General features: G+C 58.4%; 1 protein-coding gene across 2 annotated transcripts in view; it reads right to left on the bottom strand.

Annotated features, from left to right (window-relative positions):
• Nucleotides 1-2,573: 2,573 nt before the first annotated feature.
• The window catches only part of PXN (paxillin), a 44,464-nt gene continuing 22,255 nt past the window's right edge, over nucleotides 2,574-24,782 (bottom strand). Inside the window, exons 2-15 of one of the 2 annotated variants that reach the window (XM_057745671.1) lie at nucleotides 14,300-14,526; nucleotides 13,900-14,015; nucleotides 13,364-13,500; nucleotides 13,069-13,270; nucleotides 12,098-12,233; nucleotides 9,845-10,681; nucleotides 8,501-8,776; nucleotides 7,959-8,273; nucleotides 7,218-7,319; nucleotides 6,788-6,958; nucleotides 6,490-6,663; nucleotides 5,851-5,932; nucleotides 5,537-5,685; nucleotides 2,574-4,751 (exon numbers count right to left, since the gene is read on the bottom strand). In XM_057745671.1, the coding sequence (XP_057601654.1) occupies nucleotides 4,485-4,751; nucleotides 5,537-5,685; nucleotides 5,851-5,932; nucleotides 6,490-6,663; nucleotides 6,788-6,958; nucleotides 7,218-7,319; nucleotides 7,959-8,273; nucleotides 8,501-8,776; nucleotides 9,845-10,681; nucleotides 12,098-12,233; nucleotides 13,069-13,270; nucleotides 13,364-13,500; nucleotides 13,900-14,015; nucleotides 14,300-14,526 (3,191 nt within the window). In that variant the 3' untranslated portion in view covers nucleotides 2,574-4,484. The remainder of the gene's footprint in view (nucleotides 4,752-5,536; nucleotides 5,686-5,850; nucleotides 5,933-6,489; nucleotides 6,664-6,787; nucleotides 6,959-7,217; nucleotides 7,320-7,958; nucleotides 8,274-8,500; nucleotides 8,777-9,844; nucleotides 10,682-12,097; nucleotides 12,234-13,068; nucleotides 13,271-13,363; nucleotides 13,501-13,899; nucleotides 14,016-14,299; nucleotides 14,527-24,782) is intronic. The other variant, XM_057745670.1, reaches the window with a different exon arrangement.

Raw genomic sequence — 24,782 nt, 5'->3', positions numbered from 1 at the left:
ATAGGTAAACGAAACAGCCAATCAGAAGCCTCGGACAGCGCGCCCGTCTATTGGCTGGCGCCAACGTCTGTCTGGAGAAGCCAGATTGACACAGGCAACCATTGGGTGGTATCGCTGCCACTCCAACCAACAGGAAGCTGCCTTTAAACGAGGTAGTTAAGGAGGGCACTGCTGTGTGTTAGAGGACCTTTCTCAGAGATGCTTCCCTCTGCTGGGCTGGAGCCGCTCTCGTGTAGGAATTTAGCTTTTGCGAGCTGAGTCCACGTTTCTTTCCATCACCTGGCCAAGCCACAACTAAAGAGTATGACATGGAGCTGAGAAATAATTGCTCATGCTTTAGAAACAGAATGGTCTCCTTTATAGTTTGTTTTCCCCCTACTGAAGCAAAGGGATCCTTTAAAAGCTAAGTTGGATCATTTCCTCATATGCTCAAAGTTCTCCAAAGGCTCCCCATTTTCCTCCCAGTAAAAAGCCTAAAACTTAAATGGCCTACAAGGCTCTACATGATCTGTTCCTCATCTCCACCCCTGTACTCTCTTCTCCGATTTGCCTACCGACTCATTCCCTTCCAGCCGGATGATGCTCCCACTTCAGGGCTCTTGCACTAGCTATTCCCTCTTCCTGGAAGGCTTCTTACCCATATCCACACCTCCATCGAGTCTTGGCCTCAGATATCACCTGCTAGAGGCTTACCCTGATTGCCCTATTCAAAATTACCCAAAAAACCACTCCCACTCCCCTTTTCCTCTGTTCTTTTTGGTAGCATTTACACCTTGTAAGGCACTATCCAATTTACTTGTTACATTGTTGTTTGTCTCTCTCTGCAGAGATATTTGCCTTGTGCCTGGCACATAGTGGGCATATAATAAGTATTTGTTGAATGAATGGATGGAGGGTTTGCCATCAGATAACCTGGATTCATATCCTTGTTCTGCCACTTGCTAGCTGTGTCATCTTAGGAAGTGATTTCATCTTGCTGACCCTGTTTCCCTTTCCCTATCTGTAAAACGGGGATAATAGCCTTCACATTCTGCAGTTGTTATGAGGATTACATAGGATATGTGTTAAGACAACACAGTTCCTGGAAAGTAGGAGGAAATCACTAGATGTCAACTTGGTTTATTATATCCTCATTCAACACTTATTGGAACAATTGTGGTGTATCAATAAATATGTTTTTAGTGAATGAGCTTAGATCCTAGGTCAGAAGGGGAGAGGGGTTCTGCCTACCTCCACTCTTTTCACTTGACCAAATTAGAAACCTCGGTATTTTGTTTTCAGGCCTCCTGGTGCTGCTGATGACGAGCCTGTGCAGAGAACTGCTGGAGTCCATTACTGATAAGATCTCTTTTTAGTGACAATGTATTGATATTACTGCATGCTCAGCATTGTGCTAAGTACTTTGTGCACATTACCGCTGTTCATCTTTGCAACAATCCCCCGAGGAGGTACCATATTAGTGTTTCAGTTTTACAGATAAGAAAATTCACAGAGGTTAGATAACACACCCAAGTTCCTCAGCTGGTTTAAGTGATGGCTTCAGAACCGAAATCTAGGAGCAAGTTCAAAGCCCATGGGCCTCACTATGCTATACAGTCCCTTCCAAACCCTAAGGCTGTCTCCCTCCAAATGCACTTTTCCAATACTCGCATAGTAACTTCCCAAGGACATGCTGGCTCTCAGGATATAAATATTGTCTCTAATTGTAGTACATCGATATAATGGAATACCGTGAAGCCATTAAAAAATGAAGCACATCTTTATTTATGGATATGGGGAAATACAAAGTACAACTGAGTGAAAAAAAAAAAATACAATGAAGTGTACCATGTTCATTTATAGAAATAAATCCAACATGGACTGGAAACATTATCTTTGGGTGAGGGGTGAAGGTAATTTTCACTTCTGCGCTCACTATGAAAGGCTCAGGGTTCAGACTAGAAGTCAACATGCGGCTTTCAGAGGAACATTCCAAACAACAGGAAAACCGTGATGCAACAAAGCTGTCCAGGAAGCTCTCCAGAGCCCCGGACTGGAGTTCTGGCTCTGACAAGAGCAAGGAGGAAGCATGCAAATACAGGCATGACCACCAGGCGGCAGTCAAGACCCATCCTCAACTGTAAGCCCAGCCACTTTCAACTGGGAAGGTTCTACACCCAAGGTGTGGTGCCCCAACGTGGGAGTGGTTCTGTCAACGTAGGAACACAGACAGGGACAAGCCCTGGGTTCACATCCTGTCTCTGTGCTCATTCACAGGATACCTTGTGCATATCAGTTCTCTCTCAACATCTTTCCCCAACCGTGAGAGTAAGGCCATCCCCAGGGCCCATGTGAGGATGCCCTCAGCTAATCCACGGCAGTGCGCAGAGCGTGACCCATGCAGGAAGCCAGGAGGACCACAACCAGCGCCTGGAGGGGCCGGGATCCCATCCCCAGGGCTTTAGCCTCGAGTAAGTGAACTTCAATGAATTACCCTCAAACTATGGTCCTTGTGAGTGTGGGGAGGGTTTGTTCTCTCTTCTGGCACTAAGTTGTTCATCTCAGACCACAAAGAAATGGCACTAGCACAGGTGAAAATAATGGCAAACTTTATTGGCATAAATCACAGGAATTGAAATGGGGAAAAGCCAGGTTATCAGTTTATAGAGGAAAAAAATTAAAATCAAATCATCAAATAACCACTGACCCAGAGGGTGGACCTCTGAAACCCCAGGTCCTCTAGGGGAGAGGTCTGGGGCAGGTCACTGTAAACAGAGCAATAAGGCCTATGGGTAGAAGTGGAGACATCAGACCTGCGGCGGGGCCTGGCTGACCTCCCCAGACCCCAGCTGCTCCCAGCCCTGCCACCAAGGAGGGACACTCTTCCCTCCTTGGGAAGCCTCCTTGAGAGGCTCAGCACACCCAGCCTCTGCTGTGAGGCTAGCGGAGGGGTCTGGCTCTCCCTCACTTTAGACCCCACTGAGGCCTCCTTCCACTGACCCAGAACCCCAGCCTGCCTGTCTCATCCTGCAGGGAGAGCACTCCGGGGGCTTCCTGTGGCTTCAGGGGGATCCAGTCTCTCTGCCCAGATCCTATCAGGCCCCCACGCAACAACCTGGGTTCTTTTCCCCAGGCCACCAGTCTCCAGGGAGGGCAAGAAGTTTGGGGAAGGGATGCACCCAGTGGAATCAACAAGAATAATGGTCAAAATCAGATACCAGCTTTCCTGAGGAGGCAGAAGAAAGAGCCCCAGAGAAGCAGTGAGGAGAATGTTCTCTTTGTTGCCAGAAAGCTCACAGGGGAGTGGATGCTCCTGATGGCTCACTCAGGAAACAGCACCCCCACGGTGTACTTCCCCCTCCTCCTCCCTCAGGAACAGGACGGATGAGGTTCGGAACTCTAGGCCCCAAAGGGCAAGACACCCTTCAGGCCGGTTTCAGTGAAGAGCTGGCTGGCCTGGGTAGTAAGGAAGGGGTTTCAAAATACAGCAGTTTATAAAAACAGTCCTGGAGAGCCGTGACGTTAAAGAGGGGGAGTCACAGAGCTGCCCCCAGTTCACCTGCTTGTGCTGAGAAAAAATAAAATACAAATTGCTTCCCCGCCCCAAGCCCTCAGTACAAGGCAAACCCCATATACTGCAGCCACCGTGGTATACACAGGACCAGTGGCAGTGCACACGGGGGAAAGATACAAAAGGAGAGGTTCAAAATCGCTTCAAAATCATTTTTGTATAGAGAAGTAAAAGCCATTCAGACGATATGAATTCAAACCTCAGTGTAGAAATCTATCAAAGTCGGTACAGTGTCCAGGCACGGGGTGAAACTCCCCACCTCACGCCGTCCCTGGAGACGGACGAAGTGATTATAAAACATTATTGCTGGAGAGGCCTTTCTCAGTAGGACCAGAGCAGTTACGGGGGGGGGGCGGCCCAGGCCCGGGGAGACTGGAAGGGCCGGAGGCACGCAAGGAACACTTCCGTAGCCCCTTGGGCACGTCCGCCCTCGGATGGATGGATGGGTGGATGCTGGCATTGTCTGCAGGGCGCTGCCGCCCCCCAGTACTCTCAGAACAAGGATTAATTAGGTCGTGGGGGGAGGATAAGGAGGAAGAGCGGCCCCCATCGGACCCTGCCTGCCCTCCCCACCCCCACCCCCCACCGCCCCGGCTCTACTGCCAAAATGTGAGTAGGAGACGGCTCCAGTGTGGGGCGCTGGCCTGGCCAGGCGGGTGTGTGGGCACACAGGCTGGGCCCTCGCCCCTGGGGAGGGTGAAGAGCTGGCAGCCCGGGGAGAGCTGCAGGAGGAGGAAGGAGGCCCAGAGGCTCTGGCAGGGGGTAGGAAAAGCAGGCGGGACCCCTCAGGATCCTCCTGCCGTCCCGCACCAGCCAAGGACGCGGTTCCAGTTTCAGTCGGGTTTGCCCCTTCACCCCCGGGCGAGGCCTCTGGGTCACAGTAGCAGTTGGGAGGCTGGGCCGGAGAGGGGGGCAGAGGAAGGGACGCGGGCGCCTAGCAGAAGAGCTTGACGAAGCAGTTCTGACAGTAAGGCTTGTCGTTCTGCTCCTTGAAGGTGCCCTTGTTGAGCTGCTTGAGGCAGAAGGCACAGACAAAGTGCTCCGGGTGGAACTTCTTGGCCATGGCGGTGACGCAGCGGCCCGTGATGGGCTTCTGGCAGCCGGAGCACAGCGAGCCCCGCCGTTCGTGGTAGTGCACCTCGCAGTAGGGCTGCCCGTCGTGCTCGAAGAAGCTGCCGTTGACGAACGGTGTGAAGCATTCCTGCAGTCAGAAGAGGGACGGGGCAGGGGGCTCAGGCTGGGGGCCGAGGCAGCGCCCAAGGGATGGGCAGGAGACAGTCAGGGTCGTCACACTCGAAACGGTCCCCCCCTTGCTAAGCCTTCTCTACGTGCCGGGCGTGGTGCTGAACGCTCACAGAATTCTCCCAGCAACGCCCTTGACGTGCCACTGCTAAGCAACACTGCCTGGATGCAAACACAGGTCTGACTCTTGGGCACTTCAGCAGGTGGCTGTAACGGCGTGCCCAGAAACCCTGGTGTCGAGAAAAGGGTGCCAAGGTCAGATGCTGCATCCCAGCTTCCCATCTGGAGAGCCGCACGCACACCTATGTGTAAAGGCTCTGAGAAGTCTGGCAATGAACACTGTTTCCCAAACTTACTTGATCAGGGGATCCTTGTTGGACCCCTAATGCCCCCTAGGGGCCACTACCCCCCAGGACGCCATCTGCAAACCATGGCCCGTTTCCACGGGGGCCGCTAAACACGTGGTTATCTCACAGCACGCTCACACGCCCCCTCCCAAACGAGACCCGGCTCGGGGCTGCTGCACAGGGCGACCTTGCTCTTGGTTTCTCCTGGCCTCAGTGCGAGCCCTGGCCCAGGACCTCCTGGACCTTGGGGAGCGTACCCTCTGCCTTCCCACCCCGTTCGCAACCCCCAGTGGGGCCTGCACACTGGGCTCAGAAAGCACAGTGAGGCAGGCCCTTCTCTCCCCACCGCCCACTCTCAGCGCCCCTCCAGAGGAGAGGAGGCAATGGGGCCCCTTACCCGACACACAAAGCACTCAGGGTGCCAGAGGGTGTTGAGGGCCGAGATGTAGTTCTCCAGGATGGCCCGGGCACAGCCGCCACACTTGGGCGCGAACATGTCAAAGTAATCCTTCCGGCAGTAGGCCTTGCCATCCTTCTCGTGGAACCCTGGGGGGTGGGAGCAGGGGCGGGGGGGGCGGGCAGATTAGGCCTCCAGGGTAGGAGCCACCCTGCCGCCCACCTCAGCAAGGTGCCCCGCCACACTCCGCCCACCCTCACCCCCGCCTCCCCCACTCCCCGGGGGACAGCGCGTGAGCAGGCACCGGTCAGTACCTTCGGGCCCGAAGAAGGCGCCACACTGGGCACAGAAGAAGTGCTCAGGGTGCCACGTCCGGTCAAGGGCTGTCACCACTTTCTGTGAACGCAAAGTGCGGGACCACAGCTGAGCTGCGGCCCCACCGGACAGATCCCACAGCTGAGACCCACAGGCAAGGCTGTCCTTCCCGCCCCCGCCCCCTTCCAAGGAAAGAGCAGAGCACTCCCAAGAAGGGGGTCTCTCCTAACGGTGCTCTGAACACCACGAAGAATTCCGACTTATTTAAGGATGTGATACGCCAGGCACACTCTGTCTCCTTTAATCCTCATGTGCAGCTGAGATCATAGGTTCTATTGTGACTCCCATGTTATAAGTGAGGAAACTGAGGCTCAGAGAGGCTAGGCATTTCCCTAACATCACACAGCAGGAGCGTGAGGGAGCCCGCATTCCACTCCACTTATCTTGGCAGGGCTCCTAACCTCTGGGAGTCTCAGCTGAAGGGAACTGGGGGCGGGACGGGGGGCTGCCCAATGTGCATCAGGACAGGCCACGCATCGGGGCTGCGTGCGACTCCCGGTTTCCTAGCTGTGTGAGCACAGGCACGTGACGTGACCTCTCTGAGCCTTGGGCAGCACCACCTGCACCCAGGAACTCACATCCAGGATGGGTCCATTGCAGTAGTAGCAGCGCGGAGAGAAGAGGTTGTGATAGTCCTTTTCACAGTAGGGCTGTCCATCCCGCTCAAAGAAGTTCCGGGACCCGATCTCCTCCTGGCAGTGAGTGCACACAAAGTGCTCCGGGTGCCATGTCTTCCCCATGGCGGTCACGACCTGAGGCGGGCGGCAGGATACGGTCCAGGACCCAGGTCTGCCACAAAGCACCCTCCCAGAGGAGCCGAGGTCCCATGCCCACCTGCTGCTCTCTCCCCTGCCCAACCCCACCCCTCAGCATCACCTGCCCCGCGATGGGCTTCTTGCAGGCCCCGCAGACCCCCTTGGCGACCGTGGCGACCCCCAGTTTGTTCAGGTCGGACTGCAGGCTCCCCAGCATGCTGTCAAGCTGGCTCCCGGGCTTTGGGGGCCCCCCCGGGGGAGAGCTGCTCCCCGTCTTCCCCTGGGCCATGAACTGTGGAGAGAGGGAGAGACAGCAGGTCAGGACCTCCGGGCCATGGGGTGCGGTCTCGGAGCACCAGGGGCTTTTCTCCCTCCTAGACAGACAGGCCGATGTGGGCAGGAAGTGCAGCCCCCTCCAGGGGCCTGGGAAGCCCTCAAGGTGGGAGTGGCATCTGCAAGACATTCTGGTGTCACAGGGGCTCACCGTGGACCTGACTGAGCCCCAGAAACACACGGCAAGCAGGACATGAAGCCCCAGCCTTGTCACTGACCCCTCCCTCATCCTGCCCTTCGGGGCTGCTCTGCCTGCTGTTCGGAGGCCAGCCAGCCGCCCAGCACAGCTCTCCATCCTCTCTTTGTTCCAGGCCCTGGATCTTAGATAGGGGAGGAAACGAGAGTAAGAATTTCTTGTTTTTTTTTTTAAATTAAGGAAGAAAGAATAAGAGACCTTGTCATTGGACCATTTCACAAAAAGGTCTTTAGGATGAGATAAGCAGAGGGATTGTTTTTCCCTACTGGCAGTACCAAAATCAGGAGAAAAAGTCTAGAGAAAAACAACCATGAGAGAGAGGCCCAGGGAGAGATGAAGAGGGAGAGAGAGGTAAGCCCACCAAAGGCATGGGACTCAGGGAGGGGAGCTGAAGGGGCTGGGGAGCAGGAAGGCCTCGCCAGGTAGTGGGCCTGGGGCTGATGTGGGGAATAGGTTTTGGTTTTCCTTCCGCAAATGCCTTCCTGAGATGGAGTCTGAGGCACGACCAAGGGGTGGCAGGAAGGGGCAGGCGGAGGGGAGGCCTCACGGGGAAGAAGGAGGGCAGCTGACGTCTTGGGGGTGGGAGCGTGGACATCAGGTTAAGCAAGGGTCCAGGGTCAAGGCCAGGTCTCAGGAAGGACCGTGTTACTGTGCAGGGCTTGTGCATGAACAGAGGGGGTGTGTTTGTGGGCAGAGTGGGAGCACTGCTCGAGCATAAGGATGGGGACAGGTAGGCCCGGTGCCAGGGCCCCGGGAGGCCTGCCTGCATCGGGGGGAAGAGTGGGTCCTCGTCGGTCTGGCAGCCCACGGACCTCACAGAATGGGGCACGGGAGTGGGCAGGGTGGGGCCCTGCGCACCGTCTTCCCGCTGCCCCGCCCCAGCACTCTGGACCCCGGGGGGGCCGAGAGGAAGAGCTGAGGGCCCCAGGGTGGAGGGGGTGGGCGGGCTGGGCGGGGGAGAAGAGCTGCTGGCCGAGGCGTCTTTGCGATGCTGGAGCAAAGGGCTGGGAGGAGGAGGAGAAGGCAGAACAGAGAAGGTTCTTCTCAGGGGAATGGGAGAGCCAGGAGGGAAGACAACCTGGGAGGAAGAAAAGAGGGAGAGAGATGAAGACGACAGCAGAGGAACCGTCAGCTCAGCGAGCAGGGGCTCCCCGGGGCCCTCCCGCTCTGGCACCGAGCGTGAGGCCGGCCTCACAAGGCCACAGGATACAGGACCCGCCACACGCCAAACCTCCCCTCTGGCCAGTGCTGGGGAAGAACGGCACGACCTCCGCCCTGGCCCAGCCCTGGGCGTCTGCTCACTACCTTCTCTACCAGCTGGCCCCCAGCCCGCCTCCCACGCGGCTGCACGGTGATGATGACGCCCTCCGTCAGCCAGTCCTCGGCAGAGGCCGCCGCGGCCCCCTTGGCCTCCTCCGCCTCCGGCTGGATGCCCAGCCGACCCTGCAGCTCCGCGATGAGCCGCTCCTGGGACGGGGTCCTGCTCAGGGTGGCGGGGCCCAGCCGGCGGCGAGGGGAGGGCTCCCGGGACATGGGGTGAGCGTGGCCAGTCTCCCGGCTCCTCCTGATCACGGAGCGGATCTGAGGGGGAAGGGAAGCTGTCACAGGCCACTCTGGGCTCAGCGGATGCTGTTCAGTCCACACTCAAGAGCCCCCAGGAGCGGAGGGCAGAACCAAACCGCCAGAGGAGAGCCAAGCTGAGCTAGTGTGGAGGCAGGGGGCAGAGCGGACTCCCTCCAAGCCAGTCCTGACCTTGGGGAAGACACTTCACCTCCAGGGCCTCAGCTTCTCCATCCTTGAAATGAGGTAACGGTATTTTCTCAGCTACCTTACAGGATTGTTACAAGACTTATGTGAAGGAATGTAAGTGGACGTTCTTGGAAGGGCATAAGACTTTTCCTTCCTTCTTTCCTTCCTTCCCTCCCTCCCTCCTTCCTTTTGTTGATTCGTAATAGAAAAAAGTGTGGTCTTTCCTCCAGTAAATCCTTCAACCAGTTTTTTTCTTCCTTGTTTATATTATAACCTACTTGTTTCTAGCAGATGGTTATTTTTGTTGTTGTTTTACTTTGTTTTGTTTTTGAAAAGGGCCTGAAATTTCAATCAAGGAAAAAGCAAATAACAGTAACGACACCCGTGGCGTACTGGGGACTGTGTGCTGTGCTCTTCCTAAACACTTTCCGGACATCATTACTTCATTGAACCCTCTGGACAACACTGGGGGGAATGGTCTACTACCCTCATTTTAAAGATGAGAAAACTGAGGCTGGTGGGGGCGTTGCCCAAGGTCACACAGGAAGCAAGTGTTGGAGGCATGGTTTGTATTCAGTTCTATCTGGTTCCAAAGCCCATGCTTTTAACCATTCCACACACATGCCATCAGGATGTTGGGGGAAGCTCATCTAAAGGAAAAAGCCTTCATCAAGCAAGAGGCAGGGTGTCACTAAGAGAAATTCTGGGGCCCAGGGAGCTCCACCGGCCCCACAGAGCCCGCTGCCCAGGGCTGGTCGTCAGGCTCTCAGGCCATGGCATCTCAGAATCGGCTGCCCAAGCAGACATGCTCAGACTGGGAGGCCACATGCAGTTAGCCAGGCGTGGCCCACGTGAAGCCCGCCGGGGCCATGCCTAGCAGCCATGTGAGCTCGCGCCTGCCTGGCCAGAGGTGGAAATCCTCTCCATGGTATTGGGTGGGTCCACGACCGCAGCCTGTGGAACTTCTGGCCGTTCTCTCCTGGCCTCTGCAGCTGCTTCGGTGGTGCCCTCTGGCCTCCTGGGGGTCTCGGATCCCTGCGCGGGCCTGACCAGGCTGCCCCCCCGGGGTGTCTCTCCACCTAACTGCTCCTCCTCCACCGGGGCAGGGCAGCTGCTCTCCGGCTCCCCCGGCCCTAGCCTTGCTCTCTCCTCCTGCTGTTCACGTGCCTTTGTGAGACTCCAGGTAGCCTGATGGTCCACAGCCACGATGGCCGGCTCGGGTACTTCCTGGAAGCTGGACGTAGCTCCCCAGGGGGTCTCAGGCCTGACTGCCTCCAGAGCCAACGGCCGCTCCCATGTGGCAGCCACGGCCTCTCCTGGGCACAAAGGGTTGGCTGACGGCACGTGGGGTTCCCCAGGCTCCTGGGGACCTGTGCATCCAGCGTGAGGTAGAGTGCGGCTGGGAGGCACCCTGGAGAGCTCACTCACCAGGTTTGCGGGGTCCTTCCAAACGCGAGCCTGGCTCTCTGCACCCAGGGGCCCCAGAGAACCCTCAGTGGAGTTGGGGGTGTCAGGCATCACCCCAAGGCCAGCCAAATCAAGCCAGCTTGGGGCCACCTTTTCCTCAGAGCAGAGGACCTCTGGGGTGTGGCCGTGGCCTCGAAGAGAGGGTTTCCTAGGGGGTGGCAGGAATACAGAGGGCCCGGGAGGAGGAGGAGGAGAAAGTATGTGGTGTGGGGATGGAGCTGAGGTGGGCAACAGCCCTGAGGAGCCCAAGGCCACAGCAGAGGAGCTGGTCTGGAGGAGGAGAAACACAAAAGACAGAGGGGAGAGGAGAGAGAGATGGGAGAAGTGAGGAAGGAAGCCCACTGCAAGGGGCGGGCTGGGCCTCAGGGCTCTGAGAGCACCGTCTACACTGAGCAGACCGTCTACATTGACCAGACCAAGGGGCAGCAAAGCTGAAGCATGAGGACTGGCCCTGGAAGAAGACCTAGGCCGCAGAAAGGCTTTCCTGAGCTCCACGTCCCTGGGCCCACCAAACCCAGGCAGCAGAAAGCAGCCTCTGAGCACGCCTGTCGGGCGGCCCCCGACCCCAACCTGAGCAGGGGCGAGGGAGAAAAGGCTAAGGTGAGGTGGACCATGGGGAAGTCAGCCCAGGCACCAGCTCAAGGGACAGGCAGCCAGAGTCAGCTCCCGTCTCTGTCTCTCCCAGACAATCCCAGCTCTCCTATGTCCCCTGAGACCTTGTTCCAGGGCACAGTGAGAACCAGTGGGGCTCTTCGAGGGGTCTCAGGGAAGCAACTCAGCCTCAAAGGCGCTGGGGCAGGGCGCCCTCGGGCCGATGCCTGCATCCAACGTACTTGCTCCTGACTGGGGCCGCTCAGAACTGCTGGCACACGAGCGCCATGAGCCCAGGCTGCTCACATCCCCCGCTGTGAAACCCCAGCCGAAGGGAGCCTTGGAGGCACCGCTGGGGCCAAGAGCCGGCTCCCCTCCTCCGATTCCCTGAGCCATGCCCCCGTGGAAGGGTGGAGTCAGCAGCCGTTGGTGAGCTCAGTCACTATCAGTCCCCATCGAGCCACTGCAGCCTCTAAACGAAACATCTCGGGTCTGGCAGGCCCGGGGAGGCCCGGCAGGGAGGGGATGGGGTGCCTCACGCAGGACCGGCCCAGCAGCCTGGTGGGTGCGGCTTCCCAGACAGAACCTGTGGGGGCTCAGAGGCCCAAGGAGGATGGAAGGAGGCTGGCGAAAGAGGCCTGTGGATTCAGGAGCCAGAGGCAGAAGGAACGAGGACGTGTTGAGGACACACAGCCAGCATGGGAGACAGGGCTCTAGGGCAAGTGACCTCTCGGCACAGGGTCCCACACGGCCCAGCAGCGCACACCCTCCCCCACCAAGAGCAGCCGTGGACACAGGGCCCTTTGTCCCAGCCTCCTGACCCCTCGCCTGCTGGCTGGGAGCTGGGAGCACCCAGGGAGGAAGGAATGTCCCTCCTTCACAGGCCGCGAGGCAGCTCAGTCCCCCCGCGGCCGGCCGAGCCCGCCCTCCCGCGTAGCCCGGCAAGGACAGGGCACTGCCCGCGGGGTCCCAGGCTCGGGGCGAGGCTCCCAAATACCGAAGGGCCAAGTGCCAGCCACTCACACGGAGGGACGGGATGGGAAGAATGGTGGTTCCGAGGGGGCAGGGATGGGAAGGGGCGGGACCTCAGGGCACCTTAAAATCCGACAGCGAGGCCATCAGCTCGTCCAGCTCCCTGGTGGCAGAGGAGGCGGAGATGCGCGTCTGCTGCTGGCTGGCGGCGACGCGCTGCGGGCTGCTCACCTCGCCCTGGCTCACAGTGACGGCGGGGCTGCAGGCAGGCACGGCGTCAGCGGGGCCCCAGAGGCCAGCAAGCGCGCCCCCAGCCCGCCCTCCCCTCCTCAAGGGATCAACACCTCAGCTCTGACACTGGGGTCCTGCCGCCCCCAGGCCCAGGGAAGCCCACCAGCTCCCAGTCTCTCCTGGGGACCCATCATTGGGAGGGGGCTGCTGCCCGCCGGTGGGACAGAGCATTGGGGTGCGCTGACGGGGGTGGGGAGAGGGCAGCTCAGATGGCTCCCTTCCCAGGAAGACCGAGTCCAAGCCTGCCTGTTCAACAAGCCCCAGCGTCCTGTCGGTCCTCCGCAACACCGTGCGTACACATGACATTGTGCCAGCAACACGGTAACACCGAGAAGGGCTAGCGCTCGGCAGGCACTTACCACGTGTACCACGTGCATGTGCTTTAAGTGTGTTATCGGGCCTTATCCCGACTGAGGCAGGGGGTCTGACCCCATGATCCCATGTCCCCTTATCCCATTCTACAGGTAGGAAAACAAAGGCTCGAGAGACGACTCTTAGTAAGTGCAGGGCCAAGATGTGAACCCTACTGTGTGGCTCCCAAGCCTGTGCTGACAGCCACGGGGCTACGGGTGCCCGCTGCATGCACAGCATCTGTCCTTCCCGGTGGATGGTGGCTCCCTAAAGGCAGGCATGGTGTCTGTGACTCACCAACACCCCCCGAGGCCCGGGTAGGGCCTGGCAAATGACAGGCACATCAGAGAGGCCTGGGGATGGTGACACTGAGGGTGAGAGGGCAGACGCCGGAGCACGGGACGGACTGGGTGAGACCTGCCCCTGCCCGGGAGGGCCCACTGCAGACTCACACGGGGCTGGGCACGGAGCTCTCCAGCTCATCCAAGAGACTCTCCACGCTGGGCCGCACATCCCCCAGGCCCCGGGCCCCGTCCCGCCTGGGCTTCTCTTTGGTCAGCGGCCCCGCGTTGCTCGCCAGTGGGCTGTTACTCTCCGGGATGCCGTAGTGGGGGCTCAGAGCCCCAGGCAGCGGCGGGCTTGAGTTGGCCTCATCTTGGCAGAAGGAAAGAGAAAGCTGCTCAGCCCTGAGCCCCGCAGGGATCCAGAGGCCAGCAGGTTGGCCTGGGGGTGCTGGCCCAGCCCTACCTGCGGGGAAGCCCAGGGGGTTATGCTGCACGGCGTTCAGCTCCAGCAGCAGGCGGTCGAGCTCTGAGAGGTTGCTGCCCAAGGAGGAGCTCATGACGGTTGGGGAAGGCTCGGCCGACTTCTGCTTGTTGGGGAAGCTTTGAGAGGCAAAGGGAAGACCACGGTGAGAGACACTCCCCAGCTCTGGTGGCCCCCAAATCCTCAAGGAGAATAAGGCGGAGGGGATACAGTGTCTCCACCAGCCAGAGGACGGAGAGCTGGGAAGGGATGTGGCAAGAAGAGGGGAGGAAGGAAGTCTTGCTTCAGTTCCTGAACCTTCCTCAATGCATGGCGATGTGACAACCAACCCAGCTGCTGCACGGTGACGGCAAATAAGGCCACCGGGCCGGTTGAGAGGCCTTCTGCAGTCTAACCCAATGACCCCTGAGGCAGAACCCCCTCCCCTCCAGGGCTGTGGCCTTGTCTGTCCGCAGCCTCAGCTGCCCCCGCCCACCGATGCGCAGGATTCCCCAGCAGAGGGAGGGGCTGGGTCGTACCTGTACACGTGCTCTTCCTCACCGGCTCGGGGACAGGGCAGGCCGACGCCGTCCTGGTGGTTGGAGGCACTGGAAGTTTTGGCACTGGAGCCGTACACGGGGGTTGGGGACGGAGGCTGCAGGGAGGACAGCGCTCAGAGCCTCCCCGGGGAGGAAAAGGAACAGCCCAAGTCACCCCCGGGGCGCTCCTGCTCACAGCCAGTCTCAGGGAGTTTCCCACTCTGGCCAGGAGACAGGTGATTAACACTTGGTCACTGCACCCTCACGTGGCATCCGTTGGGCAGGGCCAGACACTTCCTGCCTCTTCTGCCCACTTCCCTGATCCCTGGCTCCCTGAGCCACTGCCAGACAAGCTCCTTGTGCCCCGAAGCTGACTTCCGAGCCCCTGTCCCCACCTTACCTGCTGGTGGATGAATCGGGAGGTGCTGGGCTGCCACTGGTCTAAGGGGTCAAGGACTGTGCCGTTGAGGGCCTCGCTGGATGGCGGTGGAGGGACAGGGGGCGGCACGGCAATCTCCTGGTATGTGTGGTTTCCTGTTGGGTATGAGTAGGGGGTCTCCTCGGACAAGAACACGGGCCGTTTGGAGATGTGGGAGGTCGTGGACTCCAAGTCTGCCAGCAGGGCGTCTGCAGAGAGAAGGCACGGGGAGAGGGTAAGAAAAGGGATCCTGGGAACTACGTCTCCGGTGGCAGGGCCCTCCCTGGCTGCACCCAAGAGTTAATGACTTCTGAGCACCTGCCCCGCCCATGGGAGAAATAGCCAGCCCCAGGTCAGGAAGGTACCTGCCCAGACCAGCCTGGCTAAGAACAGCTCCCAAAGCTTTTCTCCCCAGCCAAGAAAAAGGTGTTCTGGAGGCTCCTGGGGCTGCCCTGGGGGGCTCTCCTACCTCTGGGAGCCGGGCACCTGCGTTCCCTCCTGACAGGGCTGTGCGGCTGGCTGGCTGGGAGTCAGAAATGCCTGCCTGGAACCGGGCACTATGACTCCGCAGGACAAGGCGGAGAGAATGGGCGGGAGGGGCCCCACGTCACGGGGAGGGACCCAGGCACTGCCAGGTCCCACTCAATTTCCAAGGGCTTAAGCCTGCTCAGCCCCCAGACTGCAGGGGCCCCTGGGTGGCACCTGCCTTCCTGACCAGGTAGAGGCCGAACCTCAGGCTCCAAGCTCCTCCTGAGTCCCTGGGCTACCGGCGAGGTGTGCGAGGAGGTGGGGGCTGGGACGCGGCTGGTGCAGTGCTCCCCACCCCCTCGGCAGAGAGGGGCAGGACTGCTCCGTAGGCTGTTTCTGTGGAAGCCTGGCAAGCAGCCTGGCCCCAGAGGCTCCAGGGCCCCGCTATTCTGCTTTTAACAGCAGCAGGGGAGCCAAATCAGCCCTTGAGTGCAAGCTTCCATTACCCGGGCATCAGGCAGCCAACAGGGGGCCCTGCATCTCCCCAGTCCCCAGACAAGAAGGGTACAGGTGGAGGGATGAGGGCAGGAACTGCTGGTCCCCCGCTCCGGGGACCCTCCACAGCCCCACAGCCTGGCCCTGCAGGCCACGCCCTCATTCCTGCCGAGCCGGACCAGCTCACTCTCACCCCTCTGCTGGCCTGCTGTGGCAGGGAGCTCGGTCCCTGGCCCTTGTAATAATAATCACCGGACAGCAAGGGCTGGGTCTTTTTTTTTTTTCGGCCATGCCATCCCACATGGGATCCTACTTCCCTGACCAGGGATCGAACCCTTGTCCCTCACATTGGAAGCACAGAGTCTTAACCACTGGACCGTCAGGGAAGTCCCAAGGGCTGGGTCTTGGCGTTTACTAGCGACTGTGCTGGGCATGTTGCACACATGGTCTCAGTTAATCCTCCTAATACCTCATGAAGATGGGATTCTCACCTTCCCTTTACAGACGGGAATACCAGCTTCAATAGGTGCTGGGGACTTCCCTGGTGGCGCAGTGATTAAGAACCCACCTGCCAATTCAGGGGACACAGGTTCGATCCCTGCTCCAGGAAGATCCCACATGGCACGGAGCAACTAAGTCCATGTGCTACAACTATTGAGCCTGCGCTCTAGAGCCCATGAGCCACAACTACGGAGCCCACATGCCGCAACTACTGAAGCCCATGCACCTAGAGCCCGTGCTCCGCAACAAGAGAAGCCACCGCAATGAGAAGCCCACACATGATAACGGAGAGTAGTCCCGGCTTGCTACAACCAGAGAAAGCCCACGCATACAAACGAAGACCCAATGCAGACAATAAAAATAAATTAAAAAAAAAAAAAAAAGGTAATGGGACTGGCTCCAGATAACAAACCTGGTAAGTGACAGGACTGACTCCTCAGAGGCCCCCAAACCCCAAAAATCCACCCTGCAAGAAGCTGCTGTGATCACCAACGATGCCAGATTTAAACAGTACAACTTCCTGAATGACGGGGCTCAATCTCTGAGGGCTGCCGGTCTGATCCCTCCTGGTGGCCCTGTCCCCAACGCCACCCCTGCTCAGAGGAAGTAAGAAGGAAGCAAGGGCCTCACTCAGGGCTGGCTCTGTGGGCCCACACCTTCTCCCAGCCGTGTGCCCTGATCTCCTCCCCCAAGGCTGGGCACACCTACCCCAGGCTCCTACCCAGCTATTCCAAGGACCAGGATGTCGCCTGACTTCCAAGGAAGGTCAGTACCTGCAGCCCCCTCCCCCTCCCCGTCCAGGTCCTTTGGAAGAAGTCTGACTTCCTGTCTCTAGCAAACCGGAACTAGAGGGAGTCAGTGTGTTTCAGAAAAGGAACCAGTGCCCAGGGCCAATCCCAGTGGCCTCGCCGCGTTCACACCTGCTGCCTTGGCTTCACAAGGTGTCCTGGCTTCCTCTGGGCCCAAGACAGCAGGGGTGGGGTCCCTCCTTCTCCACCATGGGCAGAGTCAGCCCCTACAGAGCTGGCAACAAGTGCAAGTCAGGTAGGGATAACAGGGGCAGACGCCATGCTTGAATGCCCACCACGTGCCAGGGGCTTCAAATGTGTCGCCTCCCCCCCTCCTCACAACACCACTAGCGCAGGTGGCAAAACTGAGGTTCAGAGAGGCAGAGGCACATCCGCACGCTGCCTGAGCTGGCTGAAGTGACACCACTGGGACCTGAACTCAGGTCTCTTGGGCTCCAAACACTCAATAAAAGACAAAAGGTTAACCTTCCCCGTCAAATGCCACTAGCCTCTGCACCAAACACCTTCCCCCACCTCACGCATGACCTAACTCCAAGTTTGGCTTATTGGTTTACAGATAGATTCTGGTTTATGATTTAAACAGGCTCTTTTCAACATAGATGAACCTGTTGGCCAGAAGGAGCAGTCCTGGGGGATGGAGACAAAAGATCACAAACTGTGGATTCAAGCCAGACCTGAGTTCAGTCCCAGCTCCTCTATCTACACTACCCACAGACGCAGAGCAAATCACCTAGCTCCTCACCTCACAACACTGGGGTGAGGTTTATACAGCATAGCAGATGCTACAGTACATGGGAGGCTGAAAACATCACATCTCATTTGCTTTGTGAAATTCAGAAAAAGATTTTCCTCCAAGGAGGTCGGGTTGGGGTGCAAACTGCTGACTACTCCTCCTAAGTTCTCTATGGGTAGGATCTGGGCAAGACAAGAAAAGGGCGACCTTGAAGAGAAAAGCCAAGTAATAAAGTAACATTCAAAGTGAAACATGGGTGGATAGCAGAAAGAGGAGGCACACATCGTCCAAACGTGTGTCTGAGTGAGGGACAGGACATGCACAGCCGCCGGTTCTGCGGTGTGGCTTCCTCCTCTCTCTCCATCCTTGGCCTCTACTCCAAGATGGACAGGACTTGGTGCCACTGTCCCACCAAACCCCTCACAAGCACCTCAGGGGAGAGCCAGGAATACAGGAGGCACGGAGGAGTCCTTGCGGGCCTCTACTTTGCATTCCTATGGGTGCTGAGGCTTGCTATCTCTCTCCTTGCAGGCTGCAAAATGGTGACGGGCCAAAGTCTCCTCGCAAGCTCAGCAAACTCCTCCCCTGCCTGAGCAAACAGAGGTGGCAGATGGAGTCCACTTGCAGGCAGCACCCCGTGGTGGGGGCAGGGAGGTGGGGATGGGAGGTCCCCAGTTTTCAGCTAGTTACTGCCCTAGGGGCAGGCTCAGAGGCTCAGAGAGTCCTTCTATACGTGCCCCAAAGAAGGTGTCAGAGAAAATAGTGCTGCTGGAACACATCCTCTCTCCCACATATTTGGAGGGTGACTTCCACACACACAGAAGCAGTAACCGAAGCAGTCAGGGCTCACTCACTCAGCCTAAGGAGGGCCTCAAACTTCCTCAGCATCGCTTTTGGGTCGGGCTTCCCAGCCTCTTTCTGAAGGAAACCACCCTAAATTCTGCAGGCGTTTTGCCTCTCTGGAGCAGCGGATGCAGGCTCTGGCACTTCCATCCAAAAAGAGGGAAAACCCAGGTCTCTGGGTAAGTCTATCCAGCGTCTGTGTGGAGGGGAAGGGTTCTCCTTTTGAAACGGGAGGCAGGCGGGGGAGTTAATGCAAAGCCTCCAGCCCACCGAGGCAACCTGCTTGCGCCCTGGCAGCGAAGGGGTGCGAAGCATCCTCCGCCCCCAGAGGGCGCTATTGGCTTGTCGGCTCTCCGCCGGCAGTAACCGAAGGTAACCTCACGCACAGAATTTTGGAGCCGGGGAAGACCCGGGAGCCCCCAGCCGGCCACGGCCGCGCCGGGAAAGTTTCAGTGCCGGGGAATGCCTGACTGGGCCGGAGGGCCGGAGCAGGCTGCGAGGAGGGGCACAGGCGGGCCTGGGTGCCAAGCCTCTGGGCCGCGCCTGCAGCACGCATCATTTGAAGGCACAACTCAAGAGTGACCCAGCCCGCAGGGACCCAAAAGACAGACACACGCCCTCGCTTCCAGGGCCCAGTGGCTGCACCTAAGCAGCAGCTCAGAGCGGCTGTGGCTTCGGCTGGGAGGCCGCCCGGGGGCAGGGTGGGCACAGCGGTGCACTGGGGCCAGGCCAAGGTGAAAGGCCCTTCCCTGGGCCCCAGAAACCACCAGCCGCACACAATCCTGAGGACAGGGTGGGAGCCGCTGGGTCTGCCGCCCTGAGGGGGTTAAGACTCAGGTGTCCAGGCTCTCTGCCCTGGGAGGGAGGAGACCCAGGGGCCGGTCTGCCAGCATTCCAGCACAAGTGCTGCTGCTGCAGCCCTCACATTCCCAAACCAGCCCAGGCACAGGAGACGGAGGGAGCCCTGGGCCCCCTCACACCCCCAACATAGTGGATCTCCCCTAGACTGAGGCTCCTGGGACCCAGACACATGGCACCCAATAATAAGTTAAAGAGCATCAGTTAACCGCCTCCACCCCCAACTGGAGTATGAAGACAAGTCACACCTCTTTCACAAGCCTGGCTTCCTCCTACCCAGGCCCAGCCACTTCTCAGTATGTGACAGAGACTATCAAGATCAGAGGCCTAGAGCTGGATGGACGCCAAGGAGAGTGAGATACAGGGCTTTCCAGGATCCCTCAAATGTGCTGGGGGTGAGGGCGGGGGCGGGGTGGGGGAACCAGAGCGATTTCATTCTCCCTCCCAGGCTCTGAGGACATGAGATGTTAGAACGCACACAGGGGAATTCTGAGTCACACACTGCTCTGTGGCAGAGCTGCTCGGCCAGGCTGCTTAACGGCGCCTGTGCCTCGGTTTTCTTGTCTGTCCGATGGGAACTCCACCATCTTACTCACGGGAGTAAGGATTACATGAGAGAGTGGACATAAAGTGCCTGCTTTAGCACAGTCCCTGGAATAGAGCACGTGCTCAGTAAACGGAGTTCCCTCCCAGAGAGACGGGTTAGCCTTGGAGGGGAAGGAGAAGAGCGCTTCCCCATCCCATTCCACTCCTGCAGGCAAAGGATGTTGCGATCCGGGATCAGCAGTCAGGGGTACCGTTCTGGGGAAAACAAAATCACCATGGAGAAGCCTCCCCAGCAGATCTTCAGGATGGGGCAGGTACATGTGGGACGTCATCCCATCGCAGGGGTCACAGGCTCCCCTGCCACACCAGCGCTAGGCCAATCTAAAAGATGTGAGGTCCTCTGGCTACCAGGAAGACCCCAGCTCGACGTGCCTTGTACTCTTGGGGCCTAGCCTAGGAGAGGCTCATGACAAGAATAAGACTCATCTCACCCACCTTCTTTCTGCAGGCCAATGTAACTCAGCTTTCGTGGCCCAGGCAGGTGTTTCCTTGGGAGCTGAGAAGCAGAAGGAAGGTGTAGCAAACACTGCCCTGAGAGCTCCTGCACAGGCCTTAACGGGCTGCCTCTGCACAAGACCATCCCAGCCCAGGGCCAACTGTCCATCCCCTCCGTTTATGGTGAGACCCAGACTCTCACAGAGACAGCAGCAGCTTGGCAAGTCCCTTCCCCACCGGACCTGGAGAAACCCAGCCTTTCAGCCTGCCTACCCTGCAGGTTCAGAACTCTGGGCAAGAGAGGTTTCGGGCCCGCTGATGACCACCTGCGCAGCCTTTGTTGCCTCAATTGTCAGAGGAGAAGCCGCCCAGCCTCCTTACAGCTCCCCGAGTTCAGTACACAAGCAGTGAGCGGGGCTCGGCCCTTCCTGAGGAAGGAGCTGTGTAAACAGCCAGACCGGCTCCTCTCTGCGGGGATGGTCTCATCTCAGCCCCTTTGCTGAGACTCTTCCAGATTAGGAAGGAGAGCAGGATGAGAAGGCGGGTCTCCCCCTCCCCCAGCCCTGAGCACATGAGCCGTTAGAGCAGAGGTAATCTAATCCACGGCAGCGGGGCACTTTTACTCGGTGAGTAACTCCCCAGGAATGGGGAGCTGGGTATATTTATCCTGATAACTGTCCTAGGAGGAAAGACAGATCTGTGACCAGTGAGGGCCAATCTACCATTTAGGCCAGATCTGCTCTGCACCACCCGGCCCCAGGACTCAGGGCCTGGACACTCACTAGGAACTCAATCTCCTGGAGGGGCCTTCCCTGCCAATTTGGGTTCTGGTCAACTGACTGCCTCCTCTCCAAGAATTAAGCTCTAGAGAGCCGAGGCCCTGTCTGTCTTGCTCGACGCCTATCCCAGCAGCTAGAATGAATGGCTGAATGACAGCGGGACTGTGAGGGGGAGGAAGATGGGGAAGGAGCTGTGAGAAAGCAGCCCGTGCCAGGATGCTGTGATTCCAGGCCCAGCCTGCTGCGTACCCACACCATCGGGTCGGGCATCTTCTCTGTCTGTAAAATGGGCAGAACCCAATTGGTTCCCATGCCTGACAGCAAGCTCCAAGGAGGAGATAACATAATTTGGGGGGAGATTTACACAGAGCCCTTCTGGAGCTCTTCGGAGTTTGTCTAAATCCAAGATACTGCTATTATCTGAATCCCAGACAGCGAACTGCTCTCCCTAAGGGGATGGAGGAGAAACAATCAATACTGTAGTGTCATTTAAATACTTAATAGCTGTGCCTGGAGGTTAGGAAGACTCGGCCACCATTCTCCTTCGCTGACTCATGCCTCACTCAACAGGAACTGCCATTTTACTCTCAGCCCTGAAGGAAGTGTGGGCTGGGGGTGACACACAGGAAGCCAGGGGAGAAGGCCAGAATCTTCCAAGCTGCTGCTCTGAGAGGTAGGAGGCGGCCCTCTGCAGAAGGCGTTTCTTCCCCGGGGTTCCCACATGCCTGAAGAGGGCGGCTTCCTGTCTGCCCTTCCTTGCAGGAGCTGACACAACGTGAGTGTGCAGGCCGGTTGGCTCCCTTTATTGGGTGCCTGGCTGGCACCCAAGGTCACAGAGCATAGGTAACCAGAGACACGAGAGAATGACGGCAGAAAGACAACTCCAGAGGTCACCCTGAGCTCCTGGCAGAAGCCCAACTGTGCCAGGCCCCATCTGCACCAGGCAGCCATAATACAGGGCCCCCCAGTGACCAAGCCCTGGGCCGCTGCGGCTTCCCCATCTGACTGGGCTCCAGCACGGTAGGCAGCAACAGGTGGGGGAAGATGCCCAGGTATACTCTGCACACATTCCCCCCCCTCACCCCCCCGCAATGGGCACAGCAGCAGGTCCAGGCTGACTGGACAGCGAAGTCTCATTTCTATTGTAAATAACTCATCTCTGGGCCCAGGATCAGCAGGCCCCGCCCCTTCCCAGAGGGCCTAGAACCCGTGGAGGCATGTCATGGGTCAGATTTCATCCACCTCATCAGGTCACCTGGAGACTCCAGACTTTTAAAAATGCTGTCTAGGGTCCAACTCCAGCACCCCCCCACCCCCGGTGCCTCCATAGGGTAAAACGTGCATTTACATACAACCAGACAGACACCCTCGAACCTGGGAGGCTCAGGGGCTGGAATTTTTCTCAGCTATTCCCAATCCACCCAACCCATTCCTGCAGTCTGGGCTCTCTGGGGCAAGCTGGTCTGTGGCGGAGCACGGGCGGCTCCAGGGGCCCCTCACCCCTGCTACTCATCAGCAGAGGTTAGGAGGGGCGCAGAAGTGAGTCATCTGCCCTACAGAGGCCCAAACAGAAAGTTCAAAGGTCTGCCTGTTCCAGGGACGAGCTGTAGTCTTTTCCCAGTGTCTGTACATCTCCGAGCACTCGTTTTCCACTCTGGGCCAGTCAAGTTCTGACTGATGAACACGGCTCAGGGTGGCCACAGGACAGGTCCGTGCTTCCCCATCTCTGGCAGCCGGGCCGCTTCCCGACCCTAACCTCTCTTGCCAGCCTCACCTGTTTCTCCTATAGCGCCTGTGATATCCTGCGGGCCCTCTTCCAGCTCCCTACACGTCACTGTCACCGAGTATCATCCGTGCTTCCTTCACGGGGCCTCTCGCCTTTACTTGCCTCCCTTTCTTTTCATCACAGGAAGCCGACCATTTAGACTGGCATCCGAATCCACGCTCAGCCCCTTCTCGAACTCGCCAGCGGCCCCCTGCCCTACACGCCCCCACTCTAACCCTTGCGGCAGACACCAGGAGTGTGAACTTCTTGAAACCCCAACCCTTCTATTGCACGTCCACTAGACCGCTCGCCCTCTGAGGGCAGGAACCTCCCTTCCCCTAGCTAGATCCACAGCGCGGACACCCTTGTGAGCCTCTCAGACAACGCCTGGATGTGTGCCAGGCAAGGGGGAGGCACGATCCTCAGCCACTGATGACCCTCTCCGCCTACAGGATGAGAGCGGAACCCCTGGGGTTGGCATCCTGGTCTAGAGCCTCTCCGGATGCACCCTGACGGGCCTCTACCTCTTCCTCGGCCCGCTCACTGCAACCTGCCTCTCTGGCCAAACTGGGTCCCCTCGTCCCTCTCCCCAGCAAAGTGTCTTTATTCACAATACTGAACGTGCCCCCACCCCCACCATCTACAGGGATATCCATACCCCCAGGGGGCACATGGAGGCCAGGGGCACAGGAACCACCTCAGGGTAAACCCAGAACACCTTCTGAGGATCAAATTGACTCAGGAGCAAGAAAGTGAAACCACTGCCTTAAATTAAAAGGCTTCATTATGGAGTCAGATACAAAATGCAAATGAATTGCAAGATAAGAACTGAGGCTTCAAAGAGACCTTTTGCACATGTGCATGGGGGCTTAGGTGACATTTAAGCAGCCCCACAAAGCCATCCTGTCCATACCATAGATTTGGGTGCCCATGTGGTGTGGGGAGCTGGGATGGTCACACAGCTCTCTGTATACCCTTCCTGGCAGCCTAGCCCACGTGGCAGTGTGGCCGAGTGGAAAGACCGGGCCTCCAAGTAGAGAGGGGGACAGGTTCAAATCCACACTGTGCACCAGCAAGGGTGACAATCCTGGGCTTCAGTTACTCAGACACTCACAGAGCACAGGGTGAGGAACCAATGAGAAAGTACGCAAAAGCCACTCGGCTCGGGAGGGCCTCCCGCTGTGACACAGGAGACACTCAGTAAAGGAGGCCGCATCATCGCAGACTTTCATCTCCCTAAGGGACGGGAGGGGGAGAAGGCGGAGCCAGGGACTGCGGCCAGGAATCCTGGGAGCTGTGACAGGTCTGTCACTAACTCGGGCCTCCTTGCTGAGCAAACCACTGACCTCATCCCTCTGTGCCTCGGGTTCATTCCAAGTCCTCCTCGGAGAACATCAGCTGAGCCCAGAAGCCTCCGACTCCCTCCCTCGCAAGGACAGAAGTGAGAGGGAGAAGCTGCAGGCAGGGCTCCAACACCCCCACCCCCATGCCAGCTCTGCTGCCTGCTGGGCAGTCGCTGCTGCCTGAGAGCCCTGTGGCTTTGAACCTGTACAACAGAAGGAGCTCTCAGCCTCTGACCTCCCAGAAGAGCAAGCCCAGGGCAGAGCAGCCTCTGCTCCTGCCACCGAGGCTCTGAACCCTGCAGAGTGCCACAAAGGGACCCATAGACAGGGCTGCGTGACCAGAAAGAAGCTCAGACGGGGGGGGGGGGGGGGGGGGGGGGGCATGGGGAGAGACATGCAGGCCTCACAACCCCATTTTACAGATCAGGACAAAGAGGCTCAGAGATGTCTGATGAGTGCACTCTGCAGGCGGGCAGAGTCCCCCACCCCCACGAGGACAGCTCTGCCTGGCCGCAGGGCTCACCCATGTTCTTTCCATGACACCCCACCAAGAGAGGAACATCGCTGTCAGCAGCTGTCCTTCATTCTGCCTGTCACCACTCTCCACACTCTCCGTTTCCAAAGCGGGCGAGCCCCTGGAGCCATCCAAGAAGGCTGGCCACTGGGATGTCCCTCCACCCCTGCCTCTGCCGGAGCCCTTCCTTGCTCTGGGCCTCCCTTCTTGTCTTTCCTCCTGAGGCAGGGTCTTGAGCCACAGATGAGCCCCTAGTGGTGGCACAGGCAGCTCCATGTTCTAGGCTAACTCGCTGCCTGGTAGGTCTGCTTGCAAG

The sequence above is a fragment of the Hippopotamus amphibius genome, chromosome 8 (genome assembly GCF_030028045.1).
Source record: "Hippopotamus amphibius kiboko isolate mHipAmp2 chromosome 8, mHipAmp2.hap2, whole genome shotgun sequence".
In the NCBI taxonomy this organism is placed as follows: domain Eukaryota; kingdom Metazoa; phylum Chordata; class Mammalia; order Artiodactyla; family Hippopotamidae; genus Hippopotamus; species Hippopotamus amphibius.
The sequence above is the reverse complement of the archived record's forward strand: the minus strand, read 5'-3'. Positions and strand labels throughout refer to the sequence as shown.